Raw genomic sequence first — 23,419 nt, forward strand, 5'->3', positions numbered from 1 at the left:
CAAGGGGGGCACCCCTGATTCTGCCACGAACAAACTTGTAACTACTGTCATCAATGTACTAACTCATAGTATAAACTTAGCTCTATCACTTCTGGTTCTAGAGAAGAAGATTTTTACAGATTCCTTAATTTGGGGGGGGGGGGTTTGGGCCCCCCTGGGGGCCCCCTGGGTGGGGCATAGTGCCCATTTTAACATATTGAGTTCCCAACCCCCTAGGGATGCTACCTGCCAAGTTTGATGAAAATCAGTCTTGGGGTTTTCAAGAAGAAGATGAAAATGTAAAAAGTTTACGCACGACGGACGACGGACGACGCACGACGCACGACGGACAAAAGGGCGATCGCAATAGCTCACTTGAGCCTTTGGCTCAGGTGAGCTAAAAACCTTCGACCAAAAAAAAAAAGTTGTCTATAGCATTAACATACATCTTGTTAGTTGCAGGAACATTAAGCTTGTTGTGTGCCCCTTGCTACTGCATTCAGTTTGATCCTTAGTCATCATTACTTAATAATGATGCAATCTAGTTATGACCCAAACATTTTTATCTTACAGGGGAGCGAAAGGCAATGGTATGGAGAACTGAATAGGAGAACCACTTGTGTGAGAGATGTCAAATAGATATTATATACACAACAGAATATGTACATCAGTGTGATTTCTTCTACTTAACATTCCAATCTTCAACAATGAAAATGAGCCAATTTATCTCCAAAATGGAGAATGAAACCTATGATACTACATTTCTAGCCCACATCAGTGAGGCAACTACAACAGTTGTTGACAACACCAAGGAACAGGATCAGTCTATCATATTTCACATCTGAATCTGACAAATATTGAATATTATGAACAAAATGAGTTGTGTAGTGGCAGCTGATGCAATTTAAAAAAAAGGGACAAAAGGTGTTAACAGGATTAAACAGATGAAAGAGAGAGGCAACACAAAATATGCATTCACGCATTGAAGGGTTTGGAAAGTTTGACAGAAAAAAAAAAAAAGACGAGAAAACAAGGGGTTGGAATATGAAAGAGAAGTAAGAAGATGCCAGATTTACAATAATATACTTCACAAGTGGTGGCAAGTTTGGCATAATTATTTTAACTTTGACACTTGGTCTGTACAAAACATCTAAACAATGACTTCCTCCTTTAAAAGAAAAATAAATAAATGGCTGATAAAAATAGTCTATAGTGTCCTAACACAAAAGTTGTAAATGTATTTTGTACCAGTTTGTACATTGACTTCCTTGTCTTAAAACATGGCTGTGAGTACAGGCTATCCCTCTCCAACTCAGATCAGTTTCCACTTCCAGCCTGATTCAGTAGCCCCATCTCCACCGCCATGTCCAGGGACATCCCTGCAGGAAGCTGGACACAGCTGCCGTCGTCTAGCATATACTGGGGCTCCTCCACCGTCTCAAACGCCCCGCCCTCCATGGACAGCAGGGCCTGCACTGTCTCGATGGTCATGCCCTCCGGCGTCTGGATCTGCATGGCGGTGCCGTCCGGCTTCTGGAGGAGGAAGGTGCCATCCTCCAGCTGCATGATGGTGGTGCCCTCTGGAAGCACCGTGGTCTGCTCCACCAGGTCATCCCCTGATGGTTCCACCGTGGTGACGAGTCCTCCTCCTTCTCCTCCATCCCCACTGCTGGTCTCTGCCACAGTCTCAGTTGCATCTGGCACCTTCTCCTTGGGCTGGGTAAATCAGACAAGCTGAATGACAAGTGGCTGGTGCATCACATCTGTGGCCTTATGAAACTTGACATTTTCACATTCATAGCACTGCCATAAAACTTTCCCTATGGATATTTTGTGGAATCAGGATGGAATGAAAAAGAAATGTGGCCCAATACAATGCACACAATGACTATATGAGAAGCTTCCGAATTATGAAGCTGTAGAACTTGGCCTGTCAAAGTGACAAAGGTCGAATCTACACAGTCTCTCCTCTTGAAACAGACCATTTCAAGAATTTGCATGATCTTGTCTTTTTGTCTTCATGAATTTGACACCAATCTTTACAAGCAGGTATGGTGTTGAGTTACAAAGCCTCTGCATTAAAGGTAAAAGTTTAAGTGTCAAAACTAATTCAGAAAAAGCTCTTTAGTAGGCTTTTACGTAAAGAATATATAAAAACAAAAATAAGATAATAATAAGCTTGACCATTAACTTACCATCAGGCTATCAACTCCACTGACCGCATTTCCCTCTCCTACAGCCACTGATGAAGCTGTCAAGTTGTCATCCGATGCAATATCCAACCCACTTTTGGCTTTGTAAGTGCTGTCACTCATAACAGGAGATGAAACTGCTGGGGTGGTTGTGGTATTAGTTTGTGGTTGGCTCTTGGGGAGCAGACCTGACTGTGAGGTGGCAGGCTTCTGGATGGGAAGAAAATCAGTTGGTATAATGTGAAAAAGCGTTAACCTTTCAACAACAAACAAAAAAAAAAAAAACAAAAAAAAAACAAAAAATATATATATATATATATATATATATATATATATATGCGTTACCCTTCCAAGCGTAGGTCTTCGGGGATAACAACTACAAGGTACAAGGTATATATATATATATATATATATATATATGCATCATTCTGATACAAGTATGACAACCCTAAAGTAATCATACATAGCATGATAGTCTCTTCTAAAAAAAAATAAAAAAAAAAACACACAGATGTAAGTAATGTACCCATATAAACACATTTGCAAATATACACACAAGCTTTCTGCCATTGTTGAATTCAATTTAATTCAAATTCAAATTCAAATTCAAATTCAAATTCAAATTCAAATTCAAATTCAAGTTCATCAAATTCAAGTTCAAAAGAGCATGATGGTAGTAGCTAATATCTGAATTCCCCGTTAGCACTGAACTACACATCAATTGTACACTTATGAGCAAACACTCCAAGAACTCTTTCCAAAACTTCTTCAGCTGGCTGTGAGTTGTTATTACGTAAGTGCTCACTGGAGCACAATTATTTGCATCACACTTCATCTCACTTACAGACTTGATTGGTTTCAGAGCTGGCAAGACTGTGGTGACAGAGGTTTCTTTGGTGTCAAAGCCTTTGGTGGAAGAAATTGGGCCTAGAGGAGGGATGGGTCTCTTGGATGCCTGCTTCCCTGATGCGGTTGCCGACGACGACGGCACATCTACAATGGATGGAATATTGCCAATGGTTGGGACACTCGTGCTGGGAGTTGACAAGACTGATTTAGCTATGGTGATAGTCTTTGTTGCTGGACTTGATGATGGCAGGCTTTTTCCAGATGCAAATCTTTTGGACACAGACTGAAAGAACCCCAAAACAAAACAAAACACACAAACAGAAGAGTTAAGACAAATTAGAGTTCAGTCATTCTGTTCACACTTACGCGTTGACTCACTTGTAAACCTCTGGTTGATATTCAACTAGTATTTGAGTACAGTCAATGCAAATGTAAAAGAGACATCAGTTTGGATAGACACTGATAGAAATCTGCTCATTGCATGATTCTTCTCCCTTCAGAGTCAGACATGAAAAGAAGTGATGCTATTTTTCAACATCATGCCTTGATGTGGTTTGTTTTGAATTCCTGTGGCTACTTTGCACTGAGATCTTCAACAAGCTTAACAAATGATCTGTATTGAAAATTGTAGTTTCACTCCTCCAACCTCACCACCAAAAAGAAAAAAAAATGCACAGAGATACAGAGTATTCAATGATAAATGTAGTGATAATTTCTTGTTCATGAATTGACACTCCAACTACTAGCTATATTCAGAAGCTAGTTTTAACACGTAAGGCATCTTGGTAAGAACTATTTTTGCCACAACTTTCTTTGCAGACAAAACCATTTGAATTGAAGCATGAAACAACAAAAAAGAAGGGATATCATACCTCCTCAGCATCTTGAAGCTTGTGCTTTCCAACAGGCTTTTGCTCGCCCCTAGCTTCCTTTGTTGACTCCGGCACCTTGCTGTCTGAAGATGGCGCCGAACCAGACTTCCGTCTCAGAAGCCTGCACACTCTCGGTAATTCTTCCTCCGCTGGGTCGCTGACATGGTACCACCCAACCTTCATTCCAAGCATCTCTGCCATCTTCTTATCCCCAATGTACAGCTTGCTCTGTCCTTTTTCAGCCGTACCATTCCCAGACAGTGTCGAATCCTCCTTCGATATCCCCCTGAGACACAGGGGCGCAATCTTCTTGGCTTCTGTCTGCAGCGCTTCGATGGCTGACAGGACCTTGGGGAAGAGGAGGCCTGTTGCATCGGTTTGCTGTGCCTGGGCTAGGATGTACTCCCACGGGGAGATGATCTTGGCAAGCATTGGAAGTGTCACTTTTGTTAAGTCATCATCCAGAGGAGAGTTGGGGTCAAAGAACTGTATTGGAAAATAGAGAAGCAAAGTGAAAAATCAAATACTTCAGTAACACAAGCAGCAGCAGCAGCAACAACAACAACAACAACAACAACAACAACAGCAGCAGCAGCAACAACAACAACAACAACAACAACAAAAAACAACGACAACAGTAACCACCACCACCACCACCTTGAACCTTAAGTATCAATCCCTTTCAGCAGCTCCTTGGAACTACAACAACTGGCATAACTTACTGCCAAACATACTACAATTACATGATACACAACCTTTTAACCCATTGAGGACAGTTTGATTTTGCTATAACACGCATTTCCCATAGACGCTTGCCCGAGTATACTCGGGACTCGTCCTCAACGGGTTAAATACAAAATTCAGTCAGATACATTTATTTTCGTAAACACACACACCTACAGATATCAATATGACCTTCAATAGACACTGCTGATTTTGTATCACTTGTTTTCCCCAAATTAAATTTGTTGGACATGCAGAGGGCTATTAACAGTATCAACTACCTTTACAGCTCACAACTGAGCAGTTAAATGGAAGCAAAATCATCAAGGGCTATAAAAGTATAATCTAAAACAAACTGGGCTGATAGAGTATTTATTTTTCAATTCACTATCCCTTTTTTTTGTTTTTTTTGTTTTGCTGCAACATCAAAATGTATTCGCCATATTTCAGCTTTTATGAGCAAATGAAAGATGTGCTCACAAAATTTTCAGTACAATGTCTTGGATTCAAGTTGGAAGAATTTGTTTATAACTATTGGTCTCATAAGATAACCTGGCATTCCTTAGTACAGATACTGGCACAGAGTGAGGGATTATTCACATCAAAAATATTTATTATATACCTTATACTTTGTCTTGGCAGCTGCATAGTCCTTGCTGCTTGTGTCCTGGCTACTGGCTGCCAACACGCCACTGTCCGCATCTTGGTCCACAGCCATCCTTCGACCAGATCCAGGTGGTCTTCCAGGCCTGCCCCGCCCCCTCCCCCTGGGCCTCAACTGAACCCCTCTGGGTGTGTCATTCAGCGATTGAGCAATGGGCGTGACGCCAGGCTTCTCGTTCACATGGTCATTGGATGCTTGGTCCGCCACATGAGATGACTCCCCAGTGTCTCCATTTGACTTCCCAGCGGATACCACATCAGCTGCTGTCTCTTCTTCACTCCTAAAATGACATATCACATTAGCATTTATAAATTCACAATTTTCTTACAAATTTGATACAGGACAACCTTGGGCAAACTGACATGAGAGTTACTGAATGGTGCTTACATACTACTGTGTATGTAACTGAAATATATCATGTCACTTATTTACATGGGGGGGGGGGCTTAACATGTAATTTTTAATGGCTGATAAAAAGGATTTTAAAAGATAATATAAAATGTCATTTGCACTGATGTCCAGAGTTACTCATATACGCAAGAACACAGTAACTGCTGCAACATTATAAACAACATGTCAAACCTCTCATCTTAGAATTCTATGTACATACCAGGTATGTAGATTTTTACAGTCTGATAAGGAGTTACACTACAGAAAAAAAACAACCCATTCTAAACTCGGTTACAGATTAGTAAATTGGAATTCATTTGACCATTAAAGTGTCAGTGACTCCTGAAAACATTGTGTCCTACTACAAGCAGCTAAGAATATCCTGTTTGGTCCTGCTGTGAACATGTTACGTCCCTTGTGTCATACTTATTTATCACGACTTCAAAATATTCAAAATGAGAAATGTGTTGAATATGAAGCTGGAAATTTCATTCCTTCCTTCAGGCATACTACAATATGTCAGATACAATCCAGATATTATCTTGAATAGAGCCATAAAACATTGGTTCTGGAAAATTTACATTTGAGTTATAATTCTACAATAAAGCATTGTGACGTTTGAACTACCTACAGTGACTTTCAGGACATCAATATCAGCCTGATGAATCTGAGTGATGACTTTACACATTCCGACTTACTTTTCATTTCGTTCAGCCACTTCTGTCTGCTTGTCCTCACCATCAGCTTTTTTCAAAACAGAATCCGGATCTCCGTGAGTTGGGTTCTCACGGTAGTGCCTCGCAAGCCCACCTTTGCCAATGTACCGCTTTTCACAGGATTGACATTTGTGCCTCCTCTTGGAATCGTATGTGCTCCCAGTCGACGGTGTTCCTGACTCAGAATCATCATAGTCAGAGTATTCTCCTTCGGAGGATCCACGCTGATCGCCAAGTTCTTCATTTGGCATTGTCTTATACTCCTTGATGCGGTAAAGCGGTGGTCTTGACACACGGCCCGAGCGAGTCTTACAATTTGCCGGCCTCTTTTGACGCAGTAGGTTCAAGTCTTGGGATGAAGGCACAGCAGGTGCCATTCCCTTGTTTATTTTCCCACCGCGACTGACCCTCTTCCTCACACCTAACAAAACCTGTGGCTTGGCTGCCCCTGTGGATGTTGGCACAGGGTTTGCAGGAGACGAAGTTGTTGGCTTGGTAGGACCACTGGAGTCAACTAATCTATTGGACAATACTGCTGTGCTGCTGCCTGTAGGAAATGTTCTGAGAGCGGCTGTAGGCTGTGGTTTGGAGATGACATTTGTCACAGTTTTCAGTATCGGAATGGTGGCAGTCTGAAGCGATGTGGATGGAGTCAACGTCGAAACGGGGGCATTCACAACAGGTGGAGCAGGAGGTGGAGCTGTGACTGTGGATTGAGCTGGGACAACACCTGGTGCACAAGTAGGAGCAGGAGCATCAGGCACTCGAACAATAGTTATAGGCTGGCCAGGATTCTTTGACAGTAGGGCCTGGACTTCTGGAGTATTCACGATATTTGATATCAATGACTGACTCAGAGCACCAGTCCCTGGTGGGGTCCTCACTGTGATGGTCACTGGGGATGGAGTTGGTGCGGGCGGTCTCAGTGCAGCGACTACTTTTGACACTGGTGTCTGTGTCTGTGGAATTGTTTGAACCAAGGGCGTGCCGAGTATGGATGGAATAGTTCCAAGACTGGTCATGATGTTGTTTGTTGCAGTCAAGAGGTTGTTACCATTCACAAGAAGAGGCGCATTTTGTAAGATGGACCTAGTCACTACAGTAGCTGGTGATGCAGCTGCTGCTAATGGAGAAGATGTAAGAACCGTTTGTGGTGGCGACGTGATAGACGGTGCAGAACTTGTGTAAGTCGTGGTAGTAGTAGTATCAATTTTATCGTCTCCTGTATTTAAATCTTTATTCCCTTTTACAGTCTCAAGTGAGCAGTCACTGCCAGAATCAATCATTGTAGCAATTGAACCCAGCAGTGAGCTAGCAGTAATGTTTGACAGCATGTTACTATTCGATGATGCATTGTCAGAAACAGAGGTTGGAGCTGAATGACCTTCAACAACAGCATCTTTGGAAGTGTTCTGTTCATGTTCAGGATCAGAGCTCATGTTACCTGCATCTGACTGCTCAGTTAAACAAGGTGTTCGAGACTCAACAATTGTTTCAGCGATCAAATCGTCATTACCTGAAGATGTGTCTGTGGCTAATATCTGGCTATCCACTTCAGCAGAAGCAAATGTGGCCTCATTTGTAGAAATTTCTGGTGCTGTAATTTCGTGCGCTACAATGTCATCAATCACTTGACCCGATTCCGGTGCAGCAGGGGATTTGCTGTTCGCCTGCTGCACAGTTGAAGCCTCGTCAACAGACGCTGTCGAAGTAAATTCTATGACGTCTTCCTGCGATGTTTCTTCCATCTTTGAGAAAGCCTCAGACAGTATATCGACAGGAGTGCTATGTGTTGTTTCAGAATTGTCTCCTCTATCGCTCTGCCTTATCCTTTTTGACTGTTTCAGGTCATCTTGGGTGCTTGGAGAGATGCGGGATGAAGATGACAATTCATTATCCACATCCTTCATATCCGCCATAGCCACTCGATCCCCGATCGCGATCGCTTCTTTTTGTACTAGACTCTCGCCGAGACAAGATCGACTCTCAACAAAAAGTTACCCTGAATATTGAGTAGAAATTCCCACAGTCGCTTTCTGGAACGCGCGCGCGCAGAAGATGAACAACTACAACAAAAAGCCTGAAATAAGTCTATTCTCATCAGCGGGCTGAAGTAAAGGGTCACCTGATTGTTCTTACTGCTGTGGCAGCCTACTCATGAATTACTTTCATTGCAACGTTATTCGACTAAATCTGGCTCTAAAATGTCGTCAGAACAGTTTGAAAGGATTGAAGATGACTTTCGGACTCTCAGTGAAACAGTGTCCTACAAACTGGAAGCAAAAATTCCTAATTCATCCGGAGGTAATGAAATATTTTGATACATATCATTGTCTATGATTCTTTTTTTGGCGTAAACTGATTAACCACCCACCTTCCTTCTCAAGCAAGCAACATGTGTGTGATCAACAATAAGGTGATTGATACCTACCTATGTCCTATTATTTGAGAAATAGAGGCTTAACGTTAGTATTCATGATATGGTTTGAATTTAATAGGCTCTCGAATTTCTACAGTGCTTATTGAATTTTGCGCCAATTATGTAGGAACAGCAACCAAATGGCAACAGGAAATGTTTTTGACAAATGAGACATAGGTACCTAGATCTAGTAACTATCTTCTAGATAGCTCAGTACTTAGACTAACCCCGTCGCGGGGCGCTGTAACCCTTTACGGTACGTATTTGTCCGTATGGGGTCGCTGCTGCGGTTATACTTAGACTAGCTTCTATGGCACACTTTCTACTTTTGATGCAAATTACATTCCCAATTGTGCAAAATTTTGTGTCTCCATTTACTATTAGATCTAGGCCTATAGCATTTATGCTAGAAATGGGGAATTTTACATCAGTTTGGCTCATCTTACATAAATATACGCAGTCATTTGTTTCCTTGCAGTATTGATATAAGAGACTGTTATATGATATGAAATGAGCAATTCAAATTTTGCACATTTTTGGTAATATTTATCAAAATGCTCTTGATACAGTTCTATTTGTATGCTACAAATGCTGAAATTTTATTGTCGGTGCACATGTGATTTATTGCAATGAATGCTTCATTAGTTCTATTCTGGTACTGAAAAGGTGACATTAAATTGATACTTTTGAGCAGTTGAATTACTTTTTATTTGTGCTGTCGTATGCTGTTATTACCACAATTGAATCAAGGACAAAACATATCCTCTTTGAAATAAAATGCTGTGGTAAACTGAAATAGCCCAGTTGTTTGCTCACTGTCTGAACCAACCCCTCTGTACATTATTGGAGAGGCTTCATTTCTGTGTATGTAAAACCAGCGAGATATTATAGAAGGAATTAGAATGGAATCCCTCTGCAATTTGTGCAAATTTCATGCGTACATTGCACAGGCCTGTATAGCATGACAGTAGTGAATGCTTAACATTCCATTGGCTTTGATGTTCCATTCTCCAAGTCACTCTCCTGTAGAGTTGGGATATGGCAACCAAAGAAGAGGTTGTGAATTTTAACGATCTTTAGCCATATTTGAGTGTAACTGTTGAAATCCTATTTGGAGCTTTGCGGGAATATTGAATAGAATACATGTACATCCTGTAAGTTTATATTGAAATCTCCAGGTTATTAACGTCCTAGGACTGAAAAATCAGGGAATACTGTATTAGTATGTCATAGAAAGCAAACACTGAACTTGGCACATTGTAGCATAATCTTAAATGCATAGCGCATACCATTAATACCAAGGTGTAGATTATTATTATTATTATTATTTTTTTTATTAAAGGACAAGTCCAACTTCATATATGGATTGAGTGAATGCAACAATATTAGTAGAACACATCAGTGAAAGTTTGGGGAAAATCTGACAATCTGTTCAGAAGTTATGAATTTTTAAAGCATCTGTGCAATCACTGCTGAATGAGGAGACTACTACAGTGTATGATGTCACATGCGTATAACAGTATAAGGAAAATAAAAAGAGAACTTCAAAAAACTTTGTTTTTTTAATAAAGTGCACATTTCTTCAACTCGTTACTGACATATGTTAAGGGAAATATTATTCCCCTTGCCTTCTGAAAGAGAGAAGTCGAGTGTTCTTTTGTTATGCAAGAAAAGTGAAAATATGTTGAATTTTCTTTATACTTTCTTTATATCGTTGTACTCATGTGACACCACAAGCTATAGTAGTCTTCTCATCCAGCCGTGACTGAGCAGAAACTTCAAAAATTCATAACTTTTGAACGGATCGTCCGATTTTCCTCAAACTCTCAGTGATGTGCTCTACTAATATTGCTGCATTCACTCAACCCACATGTCTATGCAGGTGAACTTGTCCTTTAAGTAAACTTGGTTAATGCATACATTATTTCTGCACCTTTACTTGCATTTTATGGGGGGGGGGGGGGGTTACTGATTTTTTTTCCGTGCACATTAATTCCTGCCGAAAATATTGAAAGGATCAGTGAACTTCTGCCACCTGCCTTCTGGGCCTGTTTTGAATTAGGAATGATGCACAGCATGCTTAAACAGAAGTACTCACTTTTGCCAAAGCAATCGATTAACCACTGCAATAAAGCACATACAATAATGCAACTTCTCTGCGGCACAGAGCATGGGTACAAAGGTATGATTCTGGTTTCTTCTTCTATAATGCCTCCTTGGTGAAATGTTGTTACCATATTTTTCATGACATGACATATAATGTAGTTTCATTTGACCCATCAATTCCCATAAGCCACAGTTCTGTGGCATTTCTGTGGTTAATGCTAAATATATTTAGATTGTTTCTGTCCACTGTTATTGTTTCATGATGTAGCTCTTTAATTGAACCCTTTGTTATTTCAGGATATAGAATTGTGTGTTTTGGTTGCAAAATTTCAGATGCCTCTCTATCAAATTGCTAAATCTCTCCATGATTCTTAGATTGGCAATACATTTTAGGAGATTTAAGTTAATGTTTCTATCCAATATTGACAAATCTTTACATTGTACATATAATTAATGTAGTTAGTTCCATGTAATCTGTCTAGTTTAAAGGAAACAATACAATTCAGAGTTGCCAATTGATGGTGACAACTTCTTAGTCAAAATTCTGCATAGGCCTGATGCCAGATGGGTTCAATAATCTCTTCATGTAGGGATGCATGTGCACGGTTCAGTTTAATCTACTCTTGAGTACATGCATGCCTTTATGATGTACCAAGTTCAGGGCCCCATTTCATTAAAAAGTTGATACGATAGCAACTCTTGCTGGAATGGCAGTTGTCATGGTAACAACAAGAATCCCGCTTCCTGGTATGGAAGTAGCCATTCCAGCAAGAGTTGCACTACCCTAACATCTTTTATGAAACGGGGCCCATAAACTACCGTAGTACAAGGAAATGTCTGAATGTCTCTTTGATCTTTCATATTTCAGAAGTGAGGAAGAAACTTGTCAGGGAAGTTCTAAAAGAAACAGATGACCTCTTTGTGCTGGTAGGTGTGACACTTTGGATCATTGATAATGCTTTCCTTCTGCCATGGAATGTGTGTATGCAGTGTCAGTAGGAATTTAAGTCAGTTGTGCAGAAAGGATTTAAGTGTCTGTAATAAAACTCTTGTTCTCAATGTGTGTGATGTGAGATGTATGGTATGTGTAAGATGTATTGTATGTATCACATCTTTGCCTTGCATTTTTTAAAGTCATGAAATTTGACATTTTAAAGTGACCTTGGAGAAAATTCCATATATTACTTGTTTGGTCATCCCATTGAAAAGCTGAATGTAATCATAGTATTTATGGATGAAAAAAATCTTATCATAGAATTACATACTACCAATAAGACTACCTGTAATAAGGCAATATCCACGTTGGTGTCAACAGTCCATATGCCAAACAAGATATCTTCTGGTGATTTGTATCGAGGTCTCTGTATTTTGCATCTTTTTTTGTATCTGAATGCATTTCTTCTTTATTTTTTCACCCTTTGTTTTTGTTATTGTATTGACAATATGAGTGAAAGACTGGATTGAAGTGATTATTTGAATATTGATACGTATATGACACCTCTAAAAATTAGTAAACAGTGAAGAAATCAGTCAGGTAATGTAAAGATGATCTGTGATTGTTGAAAACTGGCATAAAATTGTGTTCACCTATTGTGACTTTGCTCTTTTGATATTATGTCATCTGTGAATATCATTATGATGCACCCACATGTTGTTTATGAGAGAAACTGCAAAATATGAATGGCCTGTGACTGTTGTTGTTTTGAACAGGTTGCCAGCCTGGAGAATGAGGCAAAACCCGCCCCTGGAAGCTACCGGACGCAGCTCATGGGAAAGACAAGATCCTACCGCAGACAAGCTGAAAAACTGCAGAGAGATGCTGTGAGGAAATCAAACGGCCAGCATTGATCAATCAAAATAAAATTGATTATTACATATCTATGTCATATTTGGTTTTGTTGAGGAAGACTACTCTTGTCGATAAAGAAAACCTAAAGGAATAATTTACCACTTGCAGATAAAACAAAAACCCAGCATTAGTGCTTTGAAATAGTTCTAAAATGTGAGTTAGGGATAGAAACAATTGCCAACACTGTAAAAATTTGAATCAGTAAAATCTATGTTAAGTATCGTTAAATATACAAAATGTGAACAATAGTTATGATAAAAATGTTTCCAGACTAAACTGTTAACAATTATGGTTTATTGAGAAAAATACTGATATCTCCTTATACAATGTATTTTAGGCTTTATTGCAAAAATTTTATATGGTACAATGTTTTGAGGTTCTACACATATGCATGAAATGTGATATCTTGAATCTATTTTAAATCACTACTCCCAAAGGTAAACAGGACCTTTAAGTTTTTTTTTTTTTTTTTTATGGCAGTGGATTTTATTTTTCTTCCACTTTGTGTTGTTTTGATGTAATGTGCATTGTCTATAAACCCAGTTCTGCCTGCCTCTTGCATTCTATCAAAAATACCTTTACATATCGATGGCATTTATGTACATCAAAATAACCATCTCAGATGAAGTGATATTCCCGTTGTGGTTTACGATGATTAAAATAATAAGCTTCCACAGTTCTTGAATATTAGGTCGAATGTGCACTCTTAGTATCTTAAATTGATGCTTGTAATTTTATAGTTTTTATATTGATTTATTATGTACAAGTTCAGCATTCATGCCCATACCATGTATAATAATTTTGATGTGTTTGAATTAGAATGGAAGCAGAAAATAACAGAGAAATGAATGACAAGGGAGAGGATATGTCAGTCTTGCACCACAACTCGCTTATCCATCAATGTGTTTTCATTATATTTTGCAGCAACGGCTAAGTGGTCATACGAGTGGTAGAGATGAACTGCTGTCTGGAGGTTTATACACACCAGCTAGATCTGACTTTGAGGTAACTACTCTTAAAGATATTTTCATGCCATGAAACTTTTTAGAATTGAAGCTGATGGCATTTTTTTTTTTGCAGCATTAAATTTCCGCGAATAGCCACTGGCATTGGATTAGTGCGCATAGTATAGACAAGAACCTTCACATGCATCTGCTCTCGCAAAATTTGCAAGATTAAAATTGCTGACTATATTTCCCCTCATTTCCAGTATCATGTGGGATAGTATCCAATGCTGCATGGATAACTGTGTTTCGTGCAAAAAGAGAAACACATGCATGCACACACACACACACACACACATACACACACACACTTACACTCACACACACACACACGCACACACACACACACACATACACACACAGACTCGTGGAGCCAAAAACATTTTCATGGTTACATAATCATAATCACACACATACATACATATGTATATGCATGTGCTATGTTCTTTGGTACCTTAAATTTTTTTATGTGAGAAGAAATTGTTGAACCACTGTATTTATTGCTAACAATTATTATGCACATGGTCAATTTGAGCAATCTTGTTTTCCACTAAGCAAAACCATTTCTGTGATCCCAAAGGGTGCCATCCATTGGAATGAAATATCTGGATACAGTTATAGAGGCATCTTCTCCTCTATGATGAACGTAGACATGCCCTTCTCTCTCTCTCTCGCCATCTTTGACAGGCTCAGCAGGATAGCCAAAAGGACAAAGTTGTTGACGGTCTAGAGAGTCTCAATCGAACCAGCCAGAGTTTATCCCGTACTCATCGGATTGCGGCGGAGACAGATGAGATTGGGGCTGGCATCTTGGATGAGTTGGACGAGCAAAAGGAGCAGCTGATCAGGACCAAGGAAAATGTATGATGGAGAATTTAATTTTTGTTTTTGTTTCAGGTTTTTTTTTTTTCTCTACAAATTTTTTATATTTTTTTCTTTGTTGTTGTTGTTGTTGACCAATATGTCATCCTGCTAAAAGGTAATCTGAGACATTCCCAGGGCTGCAGCTTGAGCTCAGTCTTGGAATTTGACAGGATGCAGAGCATAAATTGTCAAATACAAACCAAAACTGCCATCCATGTCCTAGGGCATTTATCATTATTCTAGATTTTTTTCCCTTCTCTCTCTATTTACCTAGCTATTATATCAAATTCATAATTTGTATGTTTTGTTACATGCTTTGTACAAAATGTGCATCTTATAGAAATTTTTGGGAATGACTTTATTGAACTTAATCGATATGTAAAGAATGGAAAGAGAGAGATGAAGTCGAAATTGCAATATAATTTAGATATAATATGATTCACATTTGCATGTTACATGTATTCAAGCCAATGAATATCTAGGATTACAGAGAATGTGTCATCGAGAAGAGTCTGGATTTCTTGAAAGGGCTATTCCAGACCAATTGAAAGTTAGTCTGAAAGAAAGAGTAAATATAAAAAGAAAACAGAAAATTTCACAAAATTGATACAAATCATAAGTGATGAAATTGGGAAGTTTTGCATATTTTCACAAAACATTTCTTGAACAGCCATTATGAATATGCATATTAATGAGTTTATAATGTCATTGCATCACAACTTGCCATGTTGTTTGTACACAAAATTGTTAACTTTCCAGATTTTAACCCCAAAACAATATACTGGTAGTTTCAGGAATGTCATCCTTCCACACAGGAAAAAAAAATACTAAGTCTTGAAAACAGTCCAAGTAAGTACATTAATTTGTAAACTTTCACAAGCATTTGTCCGTGGTCTTCTTTTCCAGCTTGAAGATATGGATGGGAACCTGGCCAAGAGTAAAAAGATTCTAAACAGGATGGCAAGAAGGTAAGATCTCTCAGAGAAATTAAGAAGAGAGTCGTAGTCAAGGATGAGGAGACTACTGGCAGATTTATTTATGTTGATGTAAAGCAATGTTGTCAATCAGTCGCAATGCTTGGAGATTTTTGTGTTTGGTGCTGTGATGCAGTGGCATATAGTAGCCAGCAGTTACGAGACTTTGCCCTGTTTGCTGGCAATAGTCTGTTTACAATGCAATTAACTTTTGAACATTGTTGACAGTATCATGTCATTACCATGTAGAGTTTAGATGTATTGCAGAAAATGCTGGTTTTATCTTGCTGATTTGGACGTTATTCTGTGATCCACTGTGTATCGAAATTATGAATTGAATGTCTTGTTTTTATTTGATAACTTTCTAATGATACAACAAAATTTTTTGATACATTTCACAACATATGAATGAGAAAAATTGATTGTCTACAGACTTAAAGTTATTTGTGGCATGCTGCTTATGAAAAAAAACAAAACAAAACAAGGGGCAGCACTACTTATTTTGAGTGTATGGAATGTTAATATCCTTCTGCACTGATGTTATTTAGAAACTCTCGGGATAGGTTTACTTTCCTGTCAAACAAGACAAAGGAAAACAGCACTTGAGGTCAGTGATACAATGTACTGACATTTGGGATACATTGCAGAGAACTTATAAAGAAAGTACCAGGTTTGTTTGTTTTTTTAGCTCACCTGAGCCAAAGGCTCAAGTGAGCTATTGCGATCGCCCTTCGTCCGGCGTCCGTCGTCCGTCGTCCGTCATCCGTCGTCCGTCGTCCGTCGTGCATAAACTCTTTACATTTTCATCTTCTTCTTGAAAACCCCAAGACCGATTTTCATCAAACTTGGCAGGTAGCATCCCTAGGGGGTTAGGAACTCAATTTGTTAAAATGGGCACCATGCCCCACCCAGGGGGCCCCCAGGGGGGCCCAAACCCCCCAAAATTAAGGAATCTGTAAAAAAATCTTCTTCTCTAGAACCAGAAGTGATAGAGCTAAGTTAATACTATGAGTTAGTACATTGATGACTGTAGTTTCAAGTTTGTTCATGGCAGAATCAGGGGTGCCCCCCTTGGGACCCAGGGGAGGGGGGTGGGGAGGGGTCCTAATGGGGCCTAAATTATACATTTTGATCTTCTTCTTGAGAACCCCATGACCAATTTTCACCAAACTTGGCAGGTAGCATCCCTAGGGGGTTAGGATCTCAATTTGTTAAAATGGGCACCATGCCCCACCCAGGGGCCCCAGGGGGGGCCAAACCCCCAAAATGAAGGAATCTTTAAAAATCTTGTCTAGAATCAGAAGTTATAGAGCTAAGATAATACTATGAGTGAGTACATTATTGACTGTAGTTTCAAGTTTGTTCATAGCAAATCCAGGGGTGCCCCTCTTGGGGCAGGGGGGGGGGGGGGTGGGAGGTCCAAATGGGGGCCTGAATTGTACATTTTCATCTTCTTCCTGAAAACCTCATGATGGATTTTTGTCAAACTTGGCAGGTAGCATCCCTAGGGGGTCAGGATCTCAATTTATCAAAATGGGCACCGTGCCCCACCCAGAGGGCCCCAGGGGACCCCCAATCCCCCCAAATTAAGGAATCTTAAAAGATTTGGGCCCTTATTGTACATTTTCATCTTCTACTTGAGAATGCCTGGTCAAATTTTAGTAGAGCTGTGAATAATTTAGATTAGTGACTGCGTGAAAGGTGAACTTGCGATACTCAGGTGAGCGCTAGACCCGCGGGTCTCTTGTTTCTATATGCAAGGATACAAATGCTCATGAAGCAAATGTTACAATTCACTCTATTTCTGACAGTATTGATAGAGATGTTTGCAGTTGCAAAAGTAGCAGTCGCCACGGCAGTAGCCGGGAAACAGCCAATGAGCTGTGAGTGTATTGGTTATTGCTGTGGTAGTAGCATATATGATGGTTGCAGACAGTCTGCCTTGAAACAGGTCCCAGATCTTAGGGAGATTGATGACACTGAGGCACATTTTGAGAATGTCCAAGTTGACAAGACTTAATGTTTTCGTATTTTTCAATGGCAGGTGTATTTTGGTTCTGATAACTGTGTACCTCTCATTTCCCCCCACAGGGTCATCACAAACAAGCTCATCTTGTCTGGGATCATCATAGTCGAGCTGGCCATACTGGGCGTAGTCGTCTGGTGGAAATTCTTCTCGTAGCAGCGTGGATGTGGCTTGCCCATCCACAACAGTCATTAAAGTGACCAAACATCACAGACAGTGTGACAATATTATGTTCTCTGCGATGGACAGTGTGAGGTGTACATAGAAGATGCCTTATTGGAAGATTCAGTCATGGAGTACAACAGTGGAGGATAGCTCCATGCAGACCAGCCATTTTTTTTTTTTCTTACTCATTTTGCACTTTTTGCTTATTTGTGGTTACCATTTTTTTTTTTTTGATGAGGAGGTTTTGGGAAATCTATTTCAGAAGCTATCCAGCACTAGAAGATGAAGATTTGAGCTCACGTATGCGTTTTCTACCCTGGATCATGTGACCATGAATGACAAAGAGCTGATGCCATCATATGAGGTTTTCCTTCATAGCTCAGCAGCATCCAAGCAACCAAGGTAGCCTGGAGGGACCAGCCTCAAGATGTCACGGAAGTGACTTTCGTACTTCATGGATCATGGTGAACCCTGTTTTCTAAGATTTGCTGATGACTAGGAATACATCATTTGCTGCATTTCTCAGGAAATCATTTTTGATTAAGTCAGGCCTTCACTGCATTGGCAATCATTGAGTTTAACCTGAAGAGGCAGTTGTTTCCCTTACCCGTTTTCTGTGAAATAAAGGCAACATGAGAAGACCTTTCCACACATCATGGCACTCAGGATATGTCAGTGACGAATGCCATTCAAATTTGCACAGCTGTCAAAAAATTGCAGCACCATTACTTGTAGGTACTGAGGCAAGTAACATCACGTTCCTCGACAGAAAAAGTCAAACAACACTGACATTTGTGTGATGCAGAGTCAGAAAAGTGCATTGCTTTAATCAAAAAGAGCTTTAAATGCAGTAGCACTCTTCAACTGCAACAAAAATATTATTGGTCATTTCTCACAGCACAACAATCAAGAGATTTTATGTCAAATATTGGCTTTCATCTTTGAATTTGAATTATAATTACCATGTTGTGAAGTCATGGAAATTACATTCCTGCTCACAGCAGTATTTAGTTTAATTACGACTTCTGTTCAAGCAAAGCCATGTAAATGGGTGGAGTATTTACATTGAGAATGGAGATAGTTCTTTCATGTGTGTATTTGTTTAATCATTCCTTTACAATGACCCTGATTGTTGAATACAGTAGCCATATTTTGCAGGGTGTCCTGAGTTTCATTTGTAGTTGGCACAAGGTATCTAACGCTGCATTAACAATATTGTCAGCAGAATTGTTAAAGAAGAGTGAACTAAAAATGAAATGACCCATTTTTAGTTTCTTTATGCATCTCAAATATCTTCTAGCCACTGGTTGAGACCCAAATTTGTCAAGTGTTTTTCCTGTAGAACACATGCTATGCATTAAAGATAGACACAAAATGTGCATTTACTTCATATCATGTTTGTAGTCCCCCACCCCCTCCACTGCAAAATATCAACAGCTCAGAAGAATCTTAATCTGACTTCAGTTAGCCTTGCTTCAAGGCATAAAGTGCATTGCAATTACCCAGTTCTCATGCTTGAGAAATTAAGATGTATGCTCCTTAACGAAGTTCATTTTCAAATGTATGACATCTTGAATGTCTCTTCCTATTATTATCTTAATTCTTATTCCAGATTTCTTGTTTTGATTGTACTTTACAGATGAAATTTGTCTAACATTAATGGGAAAGATGGTTGAATTTGTAAAGAGAATTATTTATGCCTCTACACTTTTATTATTAATGATAAAAATGTATGTATATGGTGGAAATTGATTATTTGACAGTGAAGTGCAATGTTGTATTCAGTTACCTCTCATGTCAACAAATGCAGTTTGATGTCATTTTTGTCTTAAACTCTTTATGTGCTACATTCGCATGTCCGACTCAGTTGACGGCATGCCAAGTTCACATATTCTTTTCAAACGCACAAATCTGCCCAAAAGCGATTGATAAATTGCCAAATGCCACAGTACAATGAAAGCATTTCTCACAATTTCATTCCTGTCACACGTAGCTTGCATTTTATGTGGTGAAATTTTTAAGTTTCTGTCACTATTCTGTGTGCAAAAGCCATGCCTCTACAATAACGTAGCTAGTGGTCATTTAAAAGAAAATAATCATAGATTTGTCATACAATTTACATCAAATCAGAGCTTGGCATTTTCTCTACAACTTTTCTCATTTCATGTCCAGGGTAACAAAAATGTATGAAAGTTGCATATGTTTGAAAAAAAAGAATGCTTTCCCAATGTATGACGACATTGCTGTCTCAGAATAATGTGGCACACATGTAGGGGTTTACACCGTGGCACATAAAGAGTTAAAGATGCCCTATATTTAGATAATTCAATAGAAGAGATGTGTAACTAGTAATGCAGAGAATTTTTTTGATAATAAAAACTAGCCTTTGAGTATCAAGCATTGAATTTATGCAACAATAAAGTCAACTCTGACTGCAGCAAAAGCTGTGATTTGGGCAATAGTGGACTCACATGATGTAACTTAACACACACCTGAATTGAATGCGAAAATTCACCTCAGCTTGGGTTGGAGTTGCCTACACTTTCTTGAAAATCACACCTCAGTTTTTACACATTCTTGTGGGGCCAGAGTAGCAGAGTTTTGCATGAATATGGCATGAAAATGTTTATTCCCAACAACATGATCATTTATGCAATGAGATTAAAGATTTAAGTCTCCATTTATCCCACCGTGGATGTGAACGTTATTACATAACAGTCGCCTTCCGACAGAAAGAAGGTGATGCATGCAGCTTTTTAATTAAAGAGATAATTAAATAGAAGAATTTTAAAGAATATACATGCATATGCATGAAATGCTTTTAAAATAAATACACATCATTGGAAACGCTGTACCTGAATCAGTGTTATCATGGGTTTCATACTAAGACCATCTTGTGGTAGTTAGGTGTGGTAGAACTGCTAAGTCTTCCTTGATTTTGCAGGGGGGTGGGGAGATTCCTGAATTCCTGAAAATTCATATCTCTTCATGGCTACTAGATAAGAGCATACTGGAAGTGTGGAAATTTTTTCGGTATTGAAATTTTTGCATATTTCACATAACCAGAAACTAGCACGAAAATAAAAGCATGCGTATATTTTTGCTTGCCATGTTTCAGTAGTTGCTTGATTCCGCGGAATTAAAAACACGCCAAAGTTATTCGGCCCAGCGCGAAAAATTTCTCACCTGAAAATATCCACTTTTACAGTACATCGCATAAAAACATCTCTGCCTTAGGAGTCCCTTTTGCCTATGGAGATTCCTGTTCCACACAAGCAAGCCCTAACTGCTCTTTGGAATCTCCCGTAATGTGATGTGCTAATGTCGGCATCCCTGGTAGAGGGTATTGGATTTGAACTCACTCCAATCAGAGATTACAATCGCTTGCAACTTTGTCCACTACAATCTCTGTCAAAAGCTCAAGAGGCCTAGTGTGACAGAAGGGATCTTTTTATTGCAAATTAGATTTCTTTATTTCTTAAAATTTGACTGCATTCATGAAAGTAGCTGTGTGAACCTTATCAAAGTCTGTCAAACTTAAAAAATGGCACAGTCCTCCGAAAAGTATTTCAATAATTAAATGTGGACAATTCATAGAAACCCAGTTGTGAAAACCAAATACAATTTATGAAGTATGACATTTCAAAGCTTTGATAAAAAGCATGTTATGGACTTGCTATCATCAGCCTTAAATGCATTTAGATTTAAATGCCAGTTACACGAAATTTGATTAAATTTTTTTTTTTTAATGATAAATGCTTTTCCATGAATTGGAACAGAGAACAGTGCATCTGTGATGTTATACACTTGCCACCTTGTGAGGACAAAAGTGGGATTTTGTGTGAATTTAACTGCAATTTAGAAAAATCACATCTGTTGAGTGGATCATCTAACTTTCACCCACATTTTCATGGTTAGGTTGCCTACAGCATTTACCTTTTCTTGAATCCTGAGGAACATGCCCATTCAGTTGCATTATCAAAGACAACTTGAGCCACTGACAAATTTAGAAATACCTAAGGGTTGAGGAGCATGAAAACAGCCTTACATCTTACTTGACATATTAGTTGTCATTGCCACTGACCATTTGAAGATAATGTACCAGGGATTTTGTGAAATTACTCCATGCAAGAGCAAATATATATTTAATTTGTGATCGCTGTATATACACTAAGTGAATTTACATATTATCTGTGTATTTCATCACAACTCAAAGTCCCATGTGGAGATGGATGTACAGCATAGCTGAAAATAAAGTCAGCCTTGCATACCTCAATGTCGGGTTGGCCGAATAATCTCGAAGGCAAAACAGAAGTTCCTACTTTGTCTTTATGTATTTCCTCTTCATAAAACACAAGTTAAGTGACAGTAACTTACTCGAAGTTTGATTATCTCAATGGGAAATCCCTAATCCCATCTGTATTAAACTTACTGTTTTTTCCCACATTATTTCAAGCAAATTCCAACATTGCTCGACTATTCCCAGGCAAATAAATACCAAGATTACGCATGTGTGGGTGGCAAACTAGACAGCATAACACGTCCTTTCACACTTGATTGTAAGTTTGTGGTCAGAACAACTTTGCATTCAATGCTATTCATGTACACTGATACCTCCAAGCTGTACATGCATGTAGGCTACGCAATATGCACACAAAACACTCGCCCACGAAGTACAATGTACATATGGTATGTGACCGTGCATCACAAAACCAACAAAAAGTCGCACCCCTTGATTTTAGTCCAAAAAAAAAAGGACTCTAAAAAATGGTGAAACGGGTCAACCAAGTCAATCTTGAGATTTTCATATTTGCTGAAAGAACTATTATTCCTAAGATTTGGGTCATAAAATGAATGGGAAAGTGTGTTTTCAGCAGTTTTTCTACAAGCTATTTTTTTTTCTTTTTTGTAAAGTAATGAGATCAGGTATGTCTTGGAGGCCCCTTTTCATTTCTTTAAAATTCTTTGCACACTTCACTTTAAACTCTAATAACTTTTGACAGGATGATGCTACTGCTTTGAAAGTTGGCAATAATCATGGACAGAATGTGTTGATAAAACATTCTTAATTTCAGCTAAATCTGATAATCTCTTCATTGTTGTTGCTTCTGTGGTTTACATCCTGTTTTTTGTCCCATTTATTGCACAGCTAGCACGGTTTGGGAAAGATTAAGTGCTTGGATAGACCCTGTACTTCTACAGAGCCTCTTTTCACACTTCACACCTTTCTAGTGTGTGTGATTTCTTTCCAATATTTAGATAGGTTAGGAGAGTCCATTTGACTTGAGTTATACATCATTTAAAAGCATAGAATCTGCTTTTTCAGAATCTGCCTTAAAGGACAAGTTCACCTTCATAAACATAAGGAATGAGAGAATTAGTAGAACACATCATTGAAAGTTTGAGGAAAATCGGACAATCTGTTCAAAAGTTATGAATTTTTGAAGTTTTTGTGCAGTAACCGCTGGATGAGAAGACTACTGCAATGTATGAATAACTTGGATATCACATGCATACAACAATATAAGGAAAATATAAAGAGAATTTCACAAAATTTCACCTTTTGAAAAAAAGTACACATTCCCTTGACTTGTTATCGACATACATGTATGTTTTGGGTAATATTA

The 23,419-nt window shown here is 38.9% G+C and overlaps 2 protein-coding genes across 2 annotated transcripts; one reads left to right on the plus strand and one right to left on the minus strand.

The window, feature by feature from the left end:
• Nucleotides 1-986: 986 nt before the first annotated feature.
• Nucleotides 987-8,304, minus strand: LOC140231522 (uncharacterized). Its single transcript, XM_072311694.1, has 6 exons — nt 6,368-8,304; nt 5,238-5,559; nt 3,893-4,378; nt 3,016-3,303; nt 2,175-2,381; nt 987-1,695 (listed from the first exon to the last, which is right to left on the minus strand). Exons 1-6 carry the CDS (start codon nt 8,302-8,304, stop codon nt 1,297-1,299), a joined length of 3,639 nt encoding a protein of 1,212 aa, XP_072167795.1. The 3' UTR covers nt 987-1,296.
• A 248-nt stretch (nt 8,305-8,552) lies between these two features.
• Nucleotides 8,553-18,451, plus strand: LOC140235403 (vesicle transport through interaction with t-SNAREs homolog 1B-like). The gene is made up of 7 exons (XM_072315432.1): nt 8,553-8,689; nt 11,779-11,837; nt 12,621-12,731; nt 13,684-13,764; nt 14,451-14,624; nt 15,534-15,595; nt 17,693-18,451. Exons 1-7 carry the CDS (start codon nt 8,590-8,592, stop codon nt 17,781-17,783), a joined length of 678 nt encoding a protein of 225 aa, XP_072171533.1. The 5' UTR covers nt 8,553-8,589; the 3' UTR covers nt 17,784-18,451.
• Nucleotides 18,452-23,419: the final 4,968 nt, after the last annotated feature.

Source organism: Diadema setosum, chromosome 1, assembly GCF_964275005.1.
Source record: "Diadema setosum chromosome 1, eeDiaSeto1, whole genome shotgun sequence".
Lineage (NCBI taxonomy): Eukaryota > Metazoa > Echinodermata > Echinoidea > Diadematoida > Diadematidae > Diadema > Diadema setosum.

Coding starts and splice junctions, on each gene's coding strand:
- LOC140235403 (XM_072315432.1), top strand. CDS start 8,590: ATGTCGTCAGAACAGTTTGAAAGGATTGAAGATGACTTTCGGACTCTC. Junction 12,732..13,683: donor AAAAACTGCAGAGAGATGCT/GTGAGGAAATCA, acceptor TATATTTTGCAG/CAACGGCTAAGTGGTCATAC. Junction 15,596..17,692: donor CTAAACAGGATGGCAAGAAG/GTAAGATCTCTC, acceptor TTCCCCCCACAG/GGTCATCACAAACAAGCTCA.
- LOC140231522 (XM_072311694.1), bottom strand. CDS start 8,304: ATGGCGGATATGAAGGATGTGGATAATGAATTGTCATCTTCATCCCGC. Junction 5,560..6,367: donor GTGGCTGAACGAAATGAAAA/GTAAGTCGGAAT, acceptor ATGTCATTTTAG/GAGTGAAGAAGAGACAGCAG. Junction 4,379..5,237: donor CTGCCAAGACAAAGTATAAG/GTATATAATAAA, acceptor TTTCCAATACAG/TTCTTTGACCCCAACTCTCC.